At 43.3% G+C, this 18,375-nt stretch overlaps 2 protein-coding genes across 8 annotated transcripts in view; one reads left to right on the top strand and one right to left on the bottom strand.

Moving 5' to 3' along the window:
- The window catches only part of LOC126248405 (uncharacterized), a 447,623-nt gene that overhangs the window by 233,328 nt on the left and 195,920 nt on the right, over positions 1–18,375 (bottom strand). Inside the window, exons 1-2 of one of the 7 annotated variants that reach the window (XR_007545479.1) lie at positions 15,886–16,211; positions 15,453–15,674 (exon numbers count right to left, since the gene is read on the bottom strand). The exons of 4 other annotated variants lie outside the window; for them this stretch is intronic. The gene's annotated coding sequence lies outside the window, so the exon portion shown is untranslated. Of the gene's footprint in view, positions 1–15,452; positions 15,675–15,885; positions 16,212–18,375 lie in introns of those variants that run through there. 2 more of the 7 variants (XR_007545480.1, XR_007545483.1) reach the window with 2 other exon arrangements.
- LOC126248407 (uncharacterized) lies at positions 8,978–13,228 on the top strand. Its single transcript, XM_049949360.1, has 2 exons — positions 8,978–9,351; positions 10,808–13,228. Exons 1-2 carry the CDS (start codon positions 9,199–9,201, stop codon positions 11,882–11,884), a joined length of 1,230 nt encoding a protein of 409 aa, XP_049805317.1. The 5' UTR covers positions 8,978–9,198; the 3' UTR covers positions 11,885–13,228.

Here is an 18,375-nt window from a genome sequence, read left to right as displayed (position 1 = left end):
GACCACCGGATTCAAGCGGCCGAAAACAGCTTGTCACCGCCCGTACGAGCGGCTCTGGAGCAGCGCAGGATGGCCCAGATCGATCAGAACGCCCTCTATGACGAAGAGAAAGGACAAGTTTATGGACCCGGAATAGCAGATTGAACGTAAGTTGCATAATATTGCATTTATATGTAGTCAAAACTTCAAACGCGTTTTCTCGAAATGATTTTTTTTTTTTAATCGCGCGGTGTGGTAACTTCAAATCTACTGATTCTTTGTTTCAGACGAAGCTAACTAAATTGTCTAGGAGTTGTACCACTTTTATTCCGATCCATCAACTATAAATAGTTTTACTTGGCCGACGAGTTCGAAACATCGATGAAAAAAAAACCTATTTTGTTTCAAATGGGCTGTCTAGGCGCTGCAGTCAAGGACGGTGCGGCTGGTCCCGGCGGAGGTTCGAGTCCTCCCTCGGGCATGGGTGTGTGTGTTTGTCCTTAGGATAATTTAGGTTAAGTAGTGTGTAAGCTTAGGGACTGATGACCTTAGCAGTTAAGTCACATAAGATTTCACACACATCTGAACAGCTGTTTCAAATGGCCACCATTTTGTTTCCTATGCGCGTGGAGGTCTACATCGAAATTTTGTTTCGTTCCGATAGCACTCCCGCCTTTGCTCTTCGAAATTTCCGGTCGAAAAAATTCCAGTTTGTAGAGAAAATATGAATAAACATTTTGACCAAATTTGACATTGATACCTATAACACATCGTGAGAAAAAAATTGTCAAAGAACATGCTTTTTTCGGGCCAAAGATAGTAAACCTCCTCTTAACGCCAAATTCCGCCGCACTGTCCTAACGGATATGTTCGTCGTACGTACCACATTTATTTCTCCGGTTATTTTACATAGTGTTGGTTGTCTGTTACCGCTGACAACTCTACTCAAATGCCACTGCTCTCGGTCCTCAAGCGAAGGTCGTCGGCCACTGTGTTGTCTGTGGTGAGAGGTAATGCCTGAAATTTGGTGTTCTCGCCACACTCTTGACACTGTGGTTCTCTGAATATTGAACTCTGTAACGATTTCCGAAATGGAATGTCCCATGCGTCTAGCTCCAACTACCATTCCACATTCAAACTCTATTAATACCCGTCGTGTGGCTATAATGACATCAGAAACCTTTTCGCATGAATCACCTGAGTACAAATGACGGCTTCGCCAATGCACCGCACTTTTACACCTTGTGCAAGCGATACTACAGCCATTTGTATACGTGCATATCGCTATCCCTCAACTTCTGCATCTCTGTGTAAAAGATCGATTTGAAAGGGGCAGATAATTCCGAGCAGTTTTATGTAGTGGCCGAAAGTATCTGTTTCGTTACATCGTAACCCGCTTTTATTACGTAGAATTTAAGGTATGATGAACGAAACAGGTTTCATTTGAAGAAATCGATTTGGAATAGATCGATTGGTCGCAACTGATGGATGTATTACGTGAGCGACGGGCTTAATAGCGTGTCACTATATCGTGGAGTATCGCTGATGTGGACATCATAAAGCAGAGTAGGAGAGCAGCGAGCACTCATTTAACTAGATTGCTGAATTGTGTGTAGCCTGTCCTCCCCCTCTCTGCTCTCACTGATATACATATTAGAATCAATATTATCCAAACCTACGGCACAGCATGAAACGGAAAGAGCACAATGGAAGAACTTGCTGGCCGAAGTGAAGGTGAAGGTAGATGTGAATGGGTTCCAGTGGGCACAAAAACTGCAAGCAGTGGCTTCCGTAAAGCAAACACGCAGGAGGACTGACTATACGTGTCTGAAGAACTGCACGGCTGCTCAGGGGGAAATAAAAACTCCGTGGTTTGTGACTGTAAATGCGGATGCGGTTAGATAAATCCGAATGAGTCACCCAGGGAGGCCATTCTCGGCAACAAGCTCGCGAGAGTACATCACGAACGTTGTAATCCTGAGTGGCTCATTCGGGGAGAGACTTGACTAGGCGTCTGTCTTGTGAGTGGAGAAAGTCTGAAACTGCTGCTTGAGGTAGTAACATTCACAGGGCGGTATCATAAAGTAGAGAACACAGCAAAATACGCCTTCATTTATGACACAACACCAGGTTCTAAGGCGTAGCAGTTGTAGCAGTTTCTGTTATTTAACAAAGGAACCTTCCTTGTCGCGACACATTACTGCACCTATACAGGTATACAAATCTTTAGAGCGTTTAGGGGAGACCAAAATTCACAGGTACACTGTTTCGCCGCTAGGGGCCATTGAAGAGTTTGACGTTGGAACACCCTTAGGCCAACGCTGACACTGGTTTTGACTGCTTCGTTTCCAACACGTAGACACTGGAATCTGATATGCAATACCATTACGTCTTACTGCTAAGAAGGGTAAGTTTTCCTTACTGACATCAGCGTCCACGTCCCTGGATGAACAGTTACATTATTATTGTTAGTACTGACGCTTACAGGTTCTTGATGGCGACTATACGATTTGATGCCAGCATGACGGGGCCCTAACACACTTCTTCGTTGACGTAAGAAATCATGTAGACAATGTTTTCCCGATTGTTGGGTTGGGAGAGATGGACCGTTACCTTGGCCACCAAGTTCTCCCGATCTCAAACTTACGGACTTCTTTTTGAGAGGGAAGTTGAAGCGTTTTATGTACGGTTGCCGTTTGCCTGAAGCTGCAGCCGTTATTTGTGAAACACCTGGGTGTTTGAGCGTGTTAGACGCAGATGTCAGCTATGCTTCAATGTAAGCAGACGACATTTTCAGCAAAATCTGCGGTCCCGGGTTCGATTCCCGGCCGGGTTGGAGATTTTCTCTGCCCGGGGACTGGATGTTTGTGTTTCCCCATCATTTCATTATCATTCGTTAAAATGGTTAGACTGGAATGTGTAAAGATTGGGACTTTGTATGTGCGCAATTGAGCGCCCCACAAAAAATAAAAAAACAAATAAATAAATAAAAATAAAATCATATGCAAAGCAAATTTCGTCATACGGCAGTTTGAACACTGTCTCTGAACATGTAAACTAAACTCCATGTTCAGGCCCTGAAGCCCGTGAGATGTCGACCAGCCACCGTGTCAGTCTTCGCCATGTGGCCTCATACGGACGTGATTTTATTTATTTATTTAGCGTATGCCATCTACAGAGTAAAATTGCACACATACTATTAATTAATGTAATAAAAGAATTACAAATATATTATTAAATGATTGATTGCAAACAACAATATGCGAAAGATTAGGGAGACAGCCACTGCAACTATTACAAGTCCACATCTAAGCAGGTCACTCACTGAACAGCACGTGGAGTAGCATTCATGATATCGCTCCATTTGCCTTCTAACCTCCTCGCAGGACATTCGAAGATCAGGTGAGGGATTGTTTGTTCTTCTGCACCACAGTCGCATCGTGGGTCATCAGTGAGTATCCATTTGTCGAGAATGGCCTTACACCTGCCGTGGTTAGTCCTCACACGATTAAGTCTGCACCAAGTTCTTCTGGGCATTTGCATACCTTCCACCGGCCGGCCGGTGTGGCCGTGCGGTTCTAGGCGCTTCAGTCTGGAACCGCGTGACCGCTACGGTGCCAGGTTCGAATCCTGCCTCGGGCTTGGATGTGTGTGCTGTTCTTAGGTTAGTTAGGTTTAAGTAGTTCTAAGTTTTAGGGGACTGATGACCACAGATGTTAAGTCCCATAGTGCTCAGAGCCATTTTCCACCGGTATCGAAGGATCAAAATCAGCGATGAGAGGATGGTGATGATTCAGCGACCAGTACTGCCTCCAATCCCTTGCTATGTCTTACCTTTCTGGGAATTTGAGGACTTCGTCTCCCCATATAGTTTTCCTGGATTTTAAGCGGGTAGTTGGTAGATGGTCCAATATTTTTCGCATAGGTATATCTTCAGAGACAGAGGGGTCATTAATTTTCTTCCATTCTCGAATAGCTGCTTGTTGCCTTCTGAGGGAGGGGAGAGCTATATTGCAAAGGGCATGAAGCCAGGGAAGTGGAGTTGATTGCAGAGCTCCTGAGACAATCCTCATGGTGGTATTAAGCTTGACATCTATTTTCTTCGTGTGTGTGCTCTTGTATCAGACTGGGGCGCAGTATTCTGCCACCGAGTAAACAAGAGATTGTGCTGCGGTGCGTAGGGTGTTAGCTTGAGCTCCCCAGAAGGTTCCAGTCAGCTTTCTTAATATGTTATTTCGATTTTTTATCTTTTGACTGGTTATTTCTAGGTGTTTTTTATAGGTTAGTGACCGGTCAAGAGTGATTCCTAGATATTGTGGATGGCTGTTGTGCATCAATCGCTCATTGCAGAATGTTACTTGTAACTCTCGTCTTGCCTCATCATTGTTCAGGTGGAATACGCTTACCTCAGTTTTATCTGGATTTGAGCAGAGCCTCCATTTCGTATAATACTGGTTAAGAAGCTGAAGGTCCGTTGACAGAGTAGCTTCCCCCTCTTCGAATGTCTTGCTGTGAATGGATATTGCAATGTCATCTGCATAGCAGAATTTTTGCGATTTAGTTGCTGGCATGTCACCCATGTATAGGTTGAAGAGAAGGGGAACCAACACTGATCCCTGTGGGAGTCCATTGTTTATTGAGTAGGATTTACTCGTAGATTGACCTACGTTCACTCTGAAGTAGCGATTTTTCAACGTGTTTTCCAGAAGCTTAGTTGTCTTGCGGCAAGGGATCGCTTTTTTCAGCTTCAGTATGAGTCCGTCGAGCCAGATGGTATCATAGGCGGCCGAGAGGTCCACAAAAGCCACGCAGGTTTTTTGGGCCCCTTGAAAGCCTGACTCAGTGTATGAGATTAAGGCAACGACTTGTTCACAGCAGCTCCGTTTGTTCCTAAATTCTGCCTGGTCTGCGGGAATTAGTCTATCTATGGAGTCATATATTCTGTTGTACAACAGTCTTTCTAATAGCTTGTAGCAAATGCTCAATAGGGCTATTAGCCAATAGCTAGCTGGGTCATCCTGTGGCTTTCCTGGTTTTAAGATTGCGAGGATTTTGGCTATCTTGAACTGATAGGGGACCCGGCTGGTGTCCATGTTGTCACAGTAGAATTGTCTAAGTCATGCACGGGCGGAGGGGATCAGGTGTCTGATGAATTCAGGGAATATTCCCTCTAGACCGGCGGCTTTCCTCAGTTTAGGAGATTTTATCACGTTATTCATTTCCAGATCTGTGAACGGAATAGAGAAAACCGAATATTCTAGGAGTTGGCTGTCGATAGTTTTAATCTCTGCTTTAATCTCTTTCTCGAAGATATCATCTACTATCGTTTTATCTGTAGTGCTACTTGTGAAGGAGATATTTTAGGGTTGTTATTAATTAGGGGTGTTGGTGTTCCCAACTGGCGTAAGAGAGACCATGCCATCCTGCTAGATCGGATGAAGTCCAGGTTTTTTGTTGTATGTTCCCATCTTTCCCTTTTGCCTTCATTTATGGCGTTTAGTATTTGCTTTTCTATGTCAGTATCTTCTTTGGAACTCGTTATAAAGCATTTCAGCTTCACAATTCTAACAAGGGATGTATTCTTTCCTATAGCCACGAGGGATGTTACGTTTTGCTACTGCAGTAAGGACACTCACAAACCGTGTATAGTTCTCTGCAGAGGGTGAGACCCACCGCAGGTGTGAATCCACTTCCTTGGCATAAGTTGTTCAGTCTGCTTTTCTGAAATTCCATCTTGGTTTCTGTGTGGATCTAATTAGGGGGAGTTGCACTCCAAGGCTCAGTAATACTGGGCGGTGTTGTGTGCGGGAGAAACCAGGTAATACCCTTTTAGTATGTAGTAGAGGATTCATCATTTGATCAGTTGGCTAATGGTTTAAATGGCTCTGAGCACTATGGGACTTAACTTCTAAGGTCATCAGTCCCCTAGAACTTAGAACTACTTAAACTTAACTAACCTAAGGACTTCACACACATCCATGTCCGAAGCAGGATTCGAACCTGCGACCGTAGCGGTCGCGCGGTTCCAGACTGTAGCGCCTAGAACCGCTCGGCCACACCGGCCGGCTTTGATCAATTGTTATGAGGCATAGATCTGGGTTAGTTTCACTTTGCGGACGGGTAGATCGGAATGTTTTCAGGTCTTTAGCATCATAGGCAAGGTGGAGCCGTAGGTATTCAATCCACTCGGATAGGATCTCTCCATTTTCGTTGTTTGTTGAGTGATCCCAGTTCGTATGGTGGGAATTAAAATCGCCGACATAGATTCCAGGATGCCCAATAGTTGGTAGGGGAGGGTTGGACCATGTAACATTATGAGGTTTGTAGACTGTGGTTTTATTCCAGAGACTTCGATTACCATGGATTCCACACCTTCCCGCACCGCGCATTCGACCACTTTGTAGTTTTGGATGTCATTCCGTACATATAACATAGATCCGTAAACGTCAGATGGAAGATTTCCTACAACTTTGTAGCCATATTTTCTCGCTCTAGTTGTGAGTTGAGGTTCATCTGCGCTGTGTGTGCTATACGGACGTGATATGGAGTGGCCAGGGGCCAGCCAGCACACCGCTCTGCGTGCCGTTGTCAACTTCCAGGCCATGCAGCCACCAAGTCTCTTTCGCGTATAAGGGGCAGTCAAAAGAGACAAATGGAAGAGAAGTAAGTCAGCTGCTTATTACTTCAAAAGTAATCGCCATAAGTGTTAATACACTCCTGGAAATGGAAAAAAGAACACATTGACACCGGTGTGTCAGACCCACCATACTTGCTCCGGACACTGCGAGAGGGCTGTACAAGCAATGATCACACGCACGGCACAGCGGACACACCAGGAACCGCGGTGTTGGCCGTCGAATGGCGCTAGCTGCGCAGCATTTGTGCACCGCCGCCGTCAGTGTCAGCCAGTTTGCCGTGGCATACGGAGCTCCATCGCAGTCTTTAACACTGGTAGCATGCCGCGACAGCGTGGACGTGAACCGTATGTGCAGTTGACGGACTTTGAGCGAGGGCGTATAGTGCGCATGCGGGAGGCCGGGTGGACGTACCGCCGAATTGCTCAACACGTGGGGCGTGAGGTCTCCACAGTACATCGATGTTGTCGCCAGTGGTCGGCGGAAGGTGCACGTGCCCGTCGACCTGGGACCGGACCGCAGCGACGCACGGATGCACGCCAAGACCGTAGGATCCTACGCAGTGCCGTAGGGGACCGCACCGCCACTTCCCAGCAAATTAGGGACACTGTTGCTCCTGGGGTATCGGCGAGGACCATTCGCAACCGTCTCCATGAAGCTGGGCTACGGTCCCGCACACCGTTAGGCCGTCTTCCGCTCACGCCCCAACATCGTGCAGCCCGCCTCCAGTGGTGTCGCGACAGGCGTGAATGGAGGGACGAATGGAGACGTGTCGTCTTCAGCGATGAGAGTCGCTTCTGCCTTGGTGCCAATGATGGTCGTATGCGTGTTTGGCGCCGTGCAGGTGAGCGCCACAATCAGGACTGCATACGACCGAGGCACACAGGGCCAACACCCGGCATCATGGTGTGGGGAGCGATCTCCTACACTGGCCGTACACCACTGGTGATCGTCGAGGGGACACTGAATAGTGCACGGTACATCCAAACCGTCATCGAACCCATCGTTCTACCATTCCTAGACCGGCAAGGGAACTTGCTGTTCCGACAGGACAATGCACGTCCGCATGTATCCCGTGCCACCCAACGTGCTCTAGAAGGTGTAAGTCAACTACCCTGGCCAGCAAGATCTCCGGATCTGTCCCCCATTGAGCACGTTTGGGACTGGATGAAGCGTCGTCTCACGCGGTCTGCACGTCCAGCACGAACGCTGGTCCAACTGAGGCGCCAGGTGGAAATGGCATGGCAAGCCGTTCCACAGGACTACATCCAGCATCTCTACGATCGTCTCCATGGGAGAATAGCAGCCTGCATTGCTGCGAAAGGTGGATATACACTGTACTAGTGCCGACATTGTGCATGCTCTGTTGCCTGTGTCTATGTGCCTGTGGTTCTGTCAGTGTGATCATGTGATGTATCTGACCCCAGGAATGTGTCAATAAAGTTTCCCCTTCCTGGGACAATGAACTCACGGTGTTCTTATTTCAATTTCCAGGAGTGTACGTTTATCCCACTGTGAGACAAGACGGCCAGTGCCTTCACGTAAAAATGTTTGTGGTTGCCTAGTCTATCAACGCCACCACTTGCAAAGTAGGTTAGAAATCAGATTAATAATGTTACTCACGCAGCTTATGTTCGCTGTATCGGGCAACAAGAAAGTTATTGACTGTGGATGGTATCGTCAGAATGGAAATAATGAAGTCACTGTAAAAAACTCATTAATTTTGGCACTTGTCTTGAATGAATTCCCACGTAGATATCGTCGAACTTGTTATGGCTCATCTTGTTAATTCTAGGGTGATTCCACTTTGACTGCTAGAAGGTCCAGATCTGTATTTTAGCAATATTTGAAGACCTAACAAATGGGTTTTTCAGGAAATTCTTAATGATCAAACAATCCCAGATCAGAACAATTGTATGGTAGAAATAATTTTTGACTTGTAGTTCACGATCCACATTTTTATTAAACTTCTTGTAAATTCACATATACTACTTCTTAATTGTCACATCATTAAGAAAACAGTTTTGTATCAATCTTCATATATTTAATTTCCACTTTAACCAAACACAAGACTTGACTGTTCTTTTACAAAGTGAAATAACAACTTAACTTCTGCAAAGTGAAACAACGGTTACAAGTAAGTCAAAGATTATGACAGTTTCACAGAAATGAATACACACAAGAACCATATCACTGTAATATATCGATACATCGGAGTACCTATACATTAACGAAACCAAATGTGAATATTGTCACAAAAATATGTCTGTTACTTCGCTGAAAAGTAGTACGATATTACTGGTATCGAGAACTGGGGTTGGAGTGCCGTAATGGTCCAGCACCCCCTGTAAAAGAAAGCCTGTCTACGTAGTGCGTGACGTCACAAGATGGCTACACACATAGTCCCTTCTTCAACAGTTTCACGGAACAGTGCTTGTGAATAGTCGTTCGGCGAGTTACGCGTCAGTTTAGTATTATAGTGAATGGTGTTCCTGCGTTAGTGTACGTGATTTGGTTGTTTAGTTTCTGTGCACTAAACTGGTGATCTGTTTTTCTTTGCTGTGAAAATTTCGTTGCCTGCAAAATGCCGTATCGTTGTTGTGTGCCGAATTGTAGAGGAAATTACGACGGTGGACCAAAAGTAACCGTGTTTAAATTTCCGGAGGATGAAGCAACGAGGAAGAAATGGTTGTCACGTATTCGCAGACATAACTTCACTCCTTCTTCAAGTTCAAGAGTAAGTATTGTTTTGTTTATTTCTTAAAAGAGGTTAAGTGTGCTAACACAGAATAGGCACTTATGCAGTAAGGAAGGTCAGCGACATTTTGACTAATAGATCTTAACTGAATAAGTGCCGAACTAAATAGCGTTTCGTTTTCTTGCCCTGGCAATTCTACAGTTTAGCTGGTATAGGTTATATGAATTCTGTAAGTTCAACCAGCATAGCCTAAGCACAGTCATACTTACGTAGTTAAATATCTCAGTATATCTTTATACTTACTGTTTATGCTGCCTGTTGTTAGGAATAAAAGTCGGTTTATAATTAAGTACGTGCACTTAAGATACAGACGACTTTCGATGTATTCTGCTTCTGTATTTAGTGTTTCTTTTTGCTGTAAAAGTCTTTAGGAAGTTGCCTGTTCAAAAACAAGTAATGTGGTTTACCCAGAAATTGAAAATGAAGTAAAAACAGTGTCTCAGTCGCTTGTTTTTAATAAATTATTGGTGGGAATTTGAAGTCATTGCAAGGAATGTTACTATTAGGGAATATAGTAGGCTTTAGACTTAACAGTGAACCATAGACAGGAAAAATGAATGGGTACATGAATGGATTAACAGGCCATCACAAAATGCAAAGGGAGAAACTGTGAAAACATAAAAAATACTTGTGGATTTTACAAATTCTTACTTTCTGGGTCTGGAATTTCAGATACATGCCAGTGACCTACACAGCTGTCTTATAGATACACAGCTTCAGTACTTGAAAGCAATTGTGTGCTCATGTTTAGCCTAATAGGTAGCACATAAGTGGCAATGTATTAGTTCATCATACTGTCAGTTTTTATGTAAGTTATGAACTGATATCAAAAGCAAAACAGTGTCTATCTGATAAAAAGCACTACCTTTAAGTATTTCATAGTTCTAAAGGTTACACAGTGTGACAATTACTTTGTATTATTCTGTTACTGTGTCACAGTTGCTTCTATGGATTACACCTGTGTGAGTTTGGTGTCATCATGCTTTCTTGTGTCCGAGGTGTGTGTGTGGGGTGGGGGGTGGGGGGGAATAGAGCAAGACATTAAGCAAAAGTCCCACCCCTCTTGTGAATATATGAGCTTCAAGGCTAAATTATAAAAAAAATTGTCACTGTTATTGAATCATGCTACAAACATTAGTCAATGTTTGTAATTTTTGATGGGGAAAGTACTTTCTTCATTTCACCATCTCTTTAAGAGCTTGTTGCCATGACATGTAACTGCATGTGTTTTGATATTGAAGTGTTATTGTTTTATAGAGTTACTATGCCATGGCCACATTTATCACTTGAGTATTCTGCATTTTAGTTGGGAGTCTATTTGTATTTTAGAACTAGAAACTAACTTTATATTCATAAATTGTTTTCACACTATTAATATTGTCATCACATTCAGTTGTAAGCACAGTTTTCATTTTTTATTCATTTTTAATTACAGGTATGTCATGTTCACTTCCACAAGGATGATGTTATTTGGGAAACACAAATTGTGGATGAAAGGACTGGTCAGTTATTAAGAGCCCCCCTTCTCAAACCACGTTTGAGACCACATGCAGTTCCATCACTACTCCCAAACTGTCCTTCCTACCTTTCAAAGGAAGAAAGTAGACGTGAAGGGCCAGAGGAGAAAAAGCAAAGGCTTGAAAATGAGCAGTTAGCTGCAGCGTTACAATATAGTTTAGCATCACAGAAGGACTATGAAAACACTTTCAGCTTCAGTTCTTTAGAAGAGTTGATGTTGCGTACGAAGGAAGTGGATTTGCCCAACGAGTGGAGTGTGATCGAAAAACACAGTGATTTTGTTTGTTTTTTAAAGATAATAAGAAATCCAGCACCATTAATCACACATTCTGTCGTTATAGATAGTAATTTAAATGTTTCATTGTTTAAGAAAGATGTACAAATTAAGACATTAGGAAAAAGATCTTTTCCTGTAATTGTAACCAATATCCATGAAATTGTCAGTGTACTGCAGGAGTTTTCAGACACAGATTGTGGGCACTCAGAAACTTCTATAGATAGTATTGTAGAGATAGTGAAAGACAGTCTAGGAGTGCTGAAAGACAGTTTACAGGAGAGTGAAAAGGAGATGGTAGACTTTATATATGAACAAGTTAGTCTCATAAATGTAAAGAAATTTAATCATAGGTTTAGTTCTACATTTATGATACTGTGTTGTTTGCTATTTTCCATTTCATCTCATGCTTACAATTTTTTACGTAGCAGCTCATTAATGAAAATGCCACATCCAAGCACTCTGCGTAGGGTCTGCAGCAAATTTAATGTGAATCCATCTCACGAAAGGCTTGGGGGAAGTAATTTCCTGTCCTATGCAAGACAGAAATTTCAATACTTGAACAGCAATGATGTCAATGTTGTTTTGAGTGTAGATGAAATTCATCTAAATTCTTATTTGGAATATAAAGGAGGTAGTGTTTTGGGCATGTCATATAACTCGGAATGTGCTGCAAACATGGCACATGCCTTTGACAAAGACAAGACAATGCCATTTTGATCACCTTCCTTTATTATTTTGAGAAAAACTTACACAAACTGTGCTATAGCAGACTCCACTTTTTTTGCAAACAAGGTTAGTTTGTTTTGGTGATAAATGGAAGACAAGAGCAAAATTGCTCTATAGTTCTCTACATTCTCTGCAATACTTTTCTTTGTATACTGAAGTTATTACTTTAGCTTGTGATACATGTGAGAAATCTGCCAATTTGTAATGATTCATTAATTGTTACTGTTGAAAAAGCTACTATAGTATTTATGCATTCTTTAGGTAGACAAACTTCGATTTCACGTAGTGTTCGTGGTGTTCCTCTGTCTTCTACTACTGTCACTGTTATGAGTGCAGATGTGCATGCTGTGACAATTGCCCCTCTTTTTCTGAGTTTACTACTTTCTCTGCAGCTGTTATAACTGTTGTTCTCTCAACATTTTCTTATGTAGATCATGTTTGCATATATTTTACTACCAATACAAATGGAGAAGCTGGTGGGGGAGGGCTTTGCAGTACTTTCATGGCCTTTGTGTATAATGATTGGCAGGTCTCCTCATCTAATAGTAATGTAATTCTGGAACAGCTCTCACTTCTGTTACAAGCACTATTGAGTGCCACTAATCCTCAGGTTGACTAATTACTGAGCTCTTTAAATAGATGCTTGCTCTGTGCCATAAAGTGCCTTCTTGTTAGCTCATCTTTGCTGAGGAGAAAAAATCTGAGGTGGACTCTCAGGTATGCCCTTCTGTTGGCTTTTTGAATATATTTGTTTATAAAAGAATATTAAAAAAGCTTAAGCCTGTCACAATTGCTTTTCACTCACCTAATCTAATTAATGTTAGCAGATCATATTCCAACACCACTTGACACATTTTTGCCACATAACATACACTTACAGTTGGTAATTACTTGCAATTTACAGGGTGACCTAATATAATGTCTATATGCATTGCCATTTTTCTACTACAGTGCTTTCATATGCATTCTTCCTACACAAAACTTTATGGTGCAGTGTTTTATTTGCATTCTTTTAGTGTCCCACTTAAAGACCTTCCATTACTACCCTGGAGATTATAAAATAGCAATTTAATAATTAATGTTGTTCAAAATTTATCATTATTATTCCTAAAATTATGAAACTTAAGTCTCAAGAATGTGGTTATTGTTAATGTTTGGCCTTGGTGTCCATAAGTCTTAATTATTTTGTCCCTACATAGTATTCATGCTGTACATCTATAATTTTCTATTGTGAACCACTATAATCTAAAATTTTTCTCATTCCATGTGTTAGTGATTGACAAGAGTGTATGGAAGATGAACAAAAGAAATAAATAAATTCATTCATACACAGAATTTTTTTACTTAATTTGCATTCATTCATATCAGCATGGTCAGTAGATGAAACTTTTTTTCCACTTCTAAACAATTACCAGTATATATATTTTGGAATGATGATCTGTTAAAGTATTGCAACTAAATAGAGCTGAACCACCACCCCCACCCCTTCCCCCAAACTTACGGAAGGATGAAGTATCTAAGCCACTGGTGAGTGCAGCCCAAATGTGATGCCAAATGAAGGTAAGTGTTCATTTTTCACAATTATTTCATCACAGGTCACATCACGTCATAAAACTTCTCAACAGATGAAATGAAAGTTTACTTCGTAGTTGAAATTTATTTATGTGCAATTCATGCAAACAGTTTGTTTCAAAGTATATACTTCTTAGTACAGAAACATTCTTTCTTCAAAGGTATTCAGTTTAGAGCAGCGAAATTCTAACCTGGTAATCTGTATTTTGAGACCTCATGTAATTTCAATACATAATGGAAATTTAGTTAACTTACTGAGAAAAGAGAATTCATTGAAATTTGTATTGGCATACCAAAACTTTATGGCAATACCATTACATACTCATCTCAGGTCAGTGAGATTTTCTTAATGGAAAGAAAGTTTCTTAGGGAAAGGTGCACAAACTGAGAAGAGATATCATATCATTCATTAGAACTGCATTTTACTTAAAAAATATTAACAGGAGAAATTTCTTTAAATTTAAAAAAAAGCATGAATACGAGGTTGCTGAAATGGTGGACTAAAACATATGTAGAACATGTCTTTCAGGGCAGTGTTAGTTTTTGAAACGACTCATACTATTGCTTATTACCAGTGCCTCTCTCTAGGGGGTGTTATAATTCGAACACTATTTGCCCAATTTTCGTGTTTCCTTTTTTAATTCACACGTATATCATCCAACCAGGTTTTAAAATAGATTTTGCTACATAAGGAATAAGCAGCGGCAATAACAGTGTCCTTAAAATGTTAGCTGCCAGTGTGCTACTTTGCAAATTGCTGTCCACACTATTAGACCTGCGTCAAAGTGATGCAATATTTAACTTAAAAAACATAACAAAAACCCTAATAGAAAGTCCGCGAGAGCATACGAGAATCTTTCGCGGGTGGCTTTCAATCAAAATTTTTGTCATTAAAAATCGTCTTACACAGGAGCTGCAAAACGGAAGAATGGTGAATGGTGGCCAGCCATAAAAGATAAATGTATACCGTTGCAGACGTTTATATTGGCCTTTTCGAGATTTACAATTTATACTACAGCACTTACAGTTTAGGAATGGTATTGGAAAAGAGCACACTGGTGGCAAACACTTGCACTTTGTGTAGCTGACGATCTTTGAACGGCTAACCAAACTGCCATCAAACAAGTCGTGACAATCCCCATTAAAGCAACTTTAAAATAAACTACAATGAAATGGGTCCATTCATTTGGGAGTTTTGATGCCTCAGATAATGAAAGTTATTACAGCCACTTTTTACGTCGGGGCTAAATGGTATGCAGAAATAAGTTACAGACAAAAGAACTGGGTCATTTGAGAAAGGAAATCTTGTAATTCATGAGAGAGGTATGTCAGATTTCTTTACGAATTTTCCTCGTGCGGTTTCCGTAACAGTCTTATTGCTGTGGCCAAACGGACTGCGAGCACCGGCACCAGACTACGTGCGTGACGTCACTGAGCGGGCGCGCAGGCTTTCCTCTATAGGGGGTGCTGAATGGTCACGTAAATAAAGAACCATTACACTAGGGAAGCACGACTGTACCCAGGCGTGTTCCTCTTCGTCCGAAGCGAATCGAGGGCTACGAATGTCTTTCTACAGGGCTGCAAAAATATGTAAATCGCATGGGGAGAGACGGGGATTATGTGAAAGATGTATAAGGGCTTCCCAGCGAAACTTCTGAAGTGTACTGGAAACGGTCTCGGCAACTTGTGGGCGGGTATTATCCGTCAGTCAACATTTCTGAGTGGTTGGAGTTACACTGCAGAAGTTTTACTTGAAGCCCTTAGACATCCCATATACAGTCACCATGTTGTTTCCATATTTTTGGAGCCCTGAAGAAAGACATTCGTGGCCGTCGGTTTACGAAGAGGTGCAGGTCTGGGTACAATCACGGTCTGCAGGCAACTGTAAACGTTTTTCCATGAAGGCACTGACCGTCTAATCTCACAGTGGGATAAATGGTTTAACAGTTATGGAGATTAGTTTTGAAATAATAAACAGTCTACTTACTGTTTTCCATTGTATCATTTTCATTTGACAGAGATTCTCAGCTGACATTACGAGGCTGAGTACATTCCGTTCCAGTACTCCCGCCACGATGAATCCCTGGCGGTACCGCAGCTACAGCCCGCATGAGATTCAGACGCGCTGACCACTCGCCTACGGTGCGGGCGTCTCTGAACGTCTTTAGCGTCGAAACCTTCAGGTAGCTCTAGCGGTGAAACGGTGTACCTGTGCAACATAACAAGTGTTTCTCTCCATCTGCTCAAAACATTTTAAAGGCTTGTACACGTAGCTTTTTTACACACTGTACATACTAACTCAGCAAGCTGCTCTCGACAGTAAGTTGCACACCGTGGAACATGTCGGATAAACTGCGAGAGTAAATCGTAACAGTGTGTACTAGGTGGTTAACTGATTGCTGGACGAAAGGTTTGCTTACCTCGTGTCTTCAAAAGATGTGTCGACGTCCCACTGGAATTCGTCTCTGAAGATCGCAGCTGTTTTGAACAGTGAAAATCAGTATGTTCGTCGGGTTTGCTGCTATTGTCACTAAAAGAATATTCACGTTCTTTTGATTTAAGAGAACAGATCCTCCTTATTCACTTGTCATTGGTGTTTTTAAATAACGAAAACGCTAACATCTGTGGGGAGGTTATAAGTACCCTCCACCACAGACCGTGAGATGGTATGTGTAGGTGCAGATGAGCTGCGTCCGCCCCGTGGCGCGAGTGATGGGCGGCGCGCCGCGGCGTCCAGAAATACACCTCCGGGCTGAGGCGCGCCCGCCAGCCACCTACATCCCACAAAGACAAGCAGCGGCGCGTGCCGACACACAGCTAACAGCGCCCACGCTGGCCCGCAGGGCGACACACGGAAGCTCACACCCAACACCGACGATCGCATTTCCTTGCTGATTTTACTTGTACGCGCATTACACAGCGGTGACCGAACACATGGCATAGCGATAAGCGCCTATACGGATGGCGCTGGTGTCCCGTACACAAGGTACACTACTGGCCATTAAAATTGCTACACCAAGAAGAAATGCAGATGATAAAAGGGTATTCATTGGACAAATATATTATACTAGAACTGACATGTGATTACATTTTCACCCAATTTGGGTGCATAGATCGTGAGAAATCAGTACCCAGAACAACCACATCTGGCCGTAATAACGACATTGATACGCCTGGGCATTGAGTCAAACAGAGCTTGGATGGCGTGTACAGGTACAGCTGCCTATACAGCTTCAACACGATACCACAGTTCATCAAGAGTAGTGACTGGCGTATTGTGACGAGCCAGTTGCTCGGCCACCATTGACCAGACGTTTTCAATTGGTGAGAGATCTGCAGAATGTGCTGGCCAGGGCAGCAGTCAAACATTTTCTGTGTCCAGAAAGGCCCGTACCGGCCCTGCAACATGCAGTCGTGCATTATCCTGCTGTAATGTAGGGTTTCGCAGGGATCGAATGAAGGGTAGAGCCACGGGGCGTAACACATCTTAAATGTAACGTCCATTGTTCAAAGTGCCATCAGTGCGAACAAGAGGTGACCGAGACGTGTTACCAATGGCACCACGTACCATCACGCCGGGTGATACGCCAGTATGGCGATGACGAATACACGCTTCCAATGTGCGTTCACCGCAATGTCGCCAAACACGGATGCGACCATCATGACGCTGTAAACATAACCTGGATTCATCCGAAAAAATTACGTTTTGCCATTCGTGCATCCAGGTTCGTCGTCGAGTACGCCATCGCAGGCGCTCCTGTCTGTGATGCAGCGTCAAGGGTAACCGCAGCCATGGTCTCCGAGCTGATAGTCCATGCTGCTGCAAACGTCGTCGAACTGTTCGTGCAGATGGTTGTTGTCTTGCAAACGTCCCCATCTGTTGACTCAGGTATCGAGACGTGGCTGCACGATCCGTTATAGCCATGCGGATAAAATGCCTGTCATCTCGACTGCTAGTGATACGAGGCCGTTGGGATCCAGCACGGCGTTCGGTATTACCCTCCTGAACCACCGACTTCATATTCTGCTAACAGTCATTGGATCTCGACGAACGCGAGCAGCTGTGTCGCGATACGATAAACCGCAATCGCGATAGGCTACAATCCGACCTTTATCAAAGTCGGAAACGTGGTGGTACGCATTTCTCCTCCTTACACGAGGCATCACAACAATGTTTCACCAGGCAACGCCGGTCACCTGCTGTTTGTATATGAGAAATCGGTTGGAAACTTTCCTCATGTCAGCACGTTGTAGGTGTTGCCACCGGCGCCAAACTTGTGTGAATGCTCTGAAAATCTAATCATTTGCGTATCTCAGCATCTTCTTCCCGTCGGTTAAATTTCGCGTCTGTAGCACGTCATCTTCGAGGTGTAGCAATTTCAATGGCCAGTAGTGTATAAAAGTGCAGTGCATTGCCAGAGCTGTCGTTTGTACTCGTGTGAAAAGGTTTCCGACGTGATTGTAGCCGCACGACGGGAATTAATAGATTTTGAACACTGAAAGGTAGGTGGAGCTAGACGCATGGGACATTACATTTCGGATACCTTAGGGAGTTAGTATTATGAGATCCATAGTGTCAAGAGTGTGCCGAGAATATCAAATTTCAGGCATTGCCCCTCACCACGGACAATGCAGTGGCCGACGGCCTTCAGTTAACGAGCCGGCCAGAGTGGCCGAGCGGTCTTAGGGGCGTCAGTCTGGCACCGCGCGACCGCTACGGTCGCAGGTTCGAATTCTACCTCGGGCATCGATGAGTGTGATGTCCTTAGGTTAGTTAGGTTTAAGTAATCCTAAGTGCTAGGGGACTGATGACCTCAGATGTTAAGTCCCATAGTGCTCAGAGCCATTTGAACCTTCACTTAACGACCGAGAGCGTCGGTGTTTGCCTATAGTTGTCAGTGCGTGAAATA

Source organism: Schistocerca nitens, chromosome 3, assembly GCF_023898315.1.
Source record: "Schistocerca nitens isolate TAMUIC-IGC-003100 chromosome 3, iqSchNite1.1, whole genome shotgun sequence".
Classification (NCBI taxonomy): domain Eukaryota; kingdom Metazoa; phylum Arthropoda; class Insecta; order Orthoptera; family Acrididae; genus Schistocerca; species Schistocerca nitens.
Note: the sequence above shows the minus strand (reverse complement) of the source record. Positions and strands in the feature narration are given on the sequence as shown.

Excerpts from the sequence above, each read along its gene's own strand:
- LOC126248407 (XM_049949360.1), top strand. The coding sequence starts at position 9,199 with ATGCCGTATCGTTGTTGTGTGCCGAATTGTAGAGGAAATTACGACGGT. Across the intron at positions 9,352-10,807 it reads CTCCTTCTTCAAGTTCAAGA|GTATGTCATGTTCACTTCCA; the intron begins GTAAGTATTGTT and ends TTTTAATTACAG.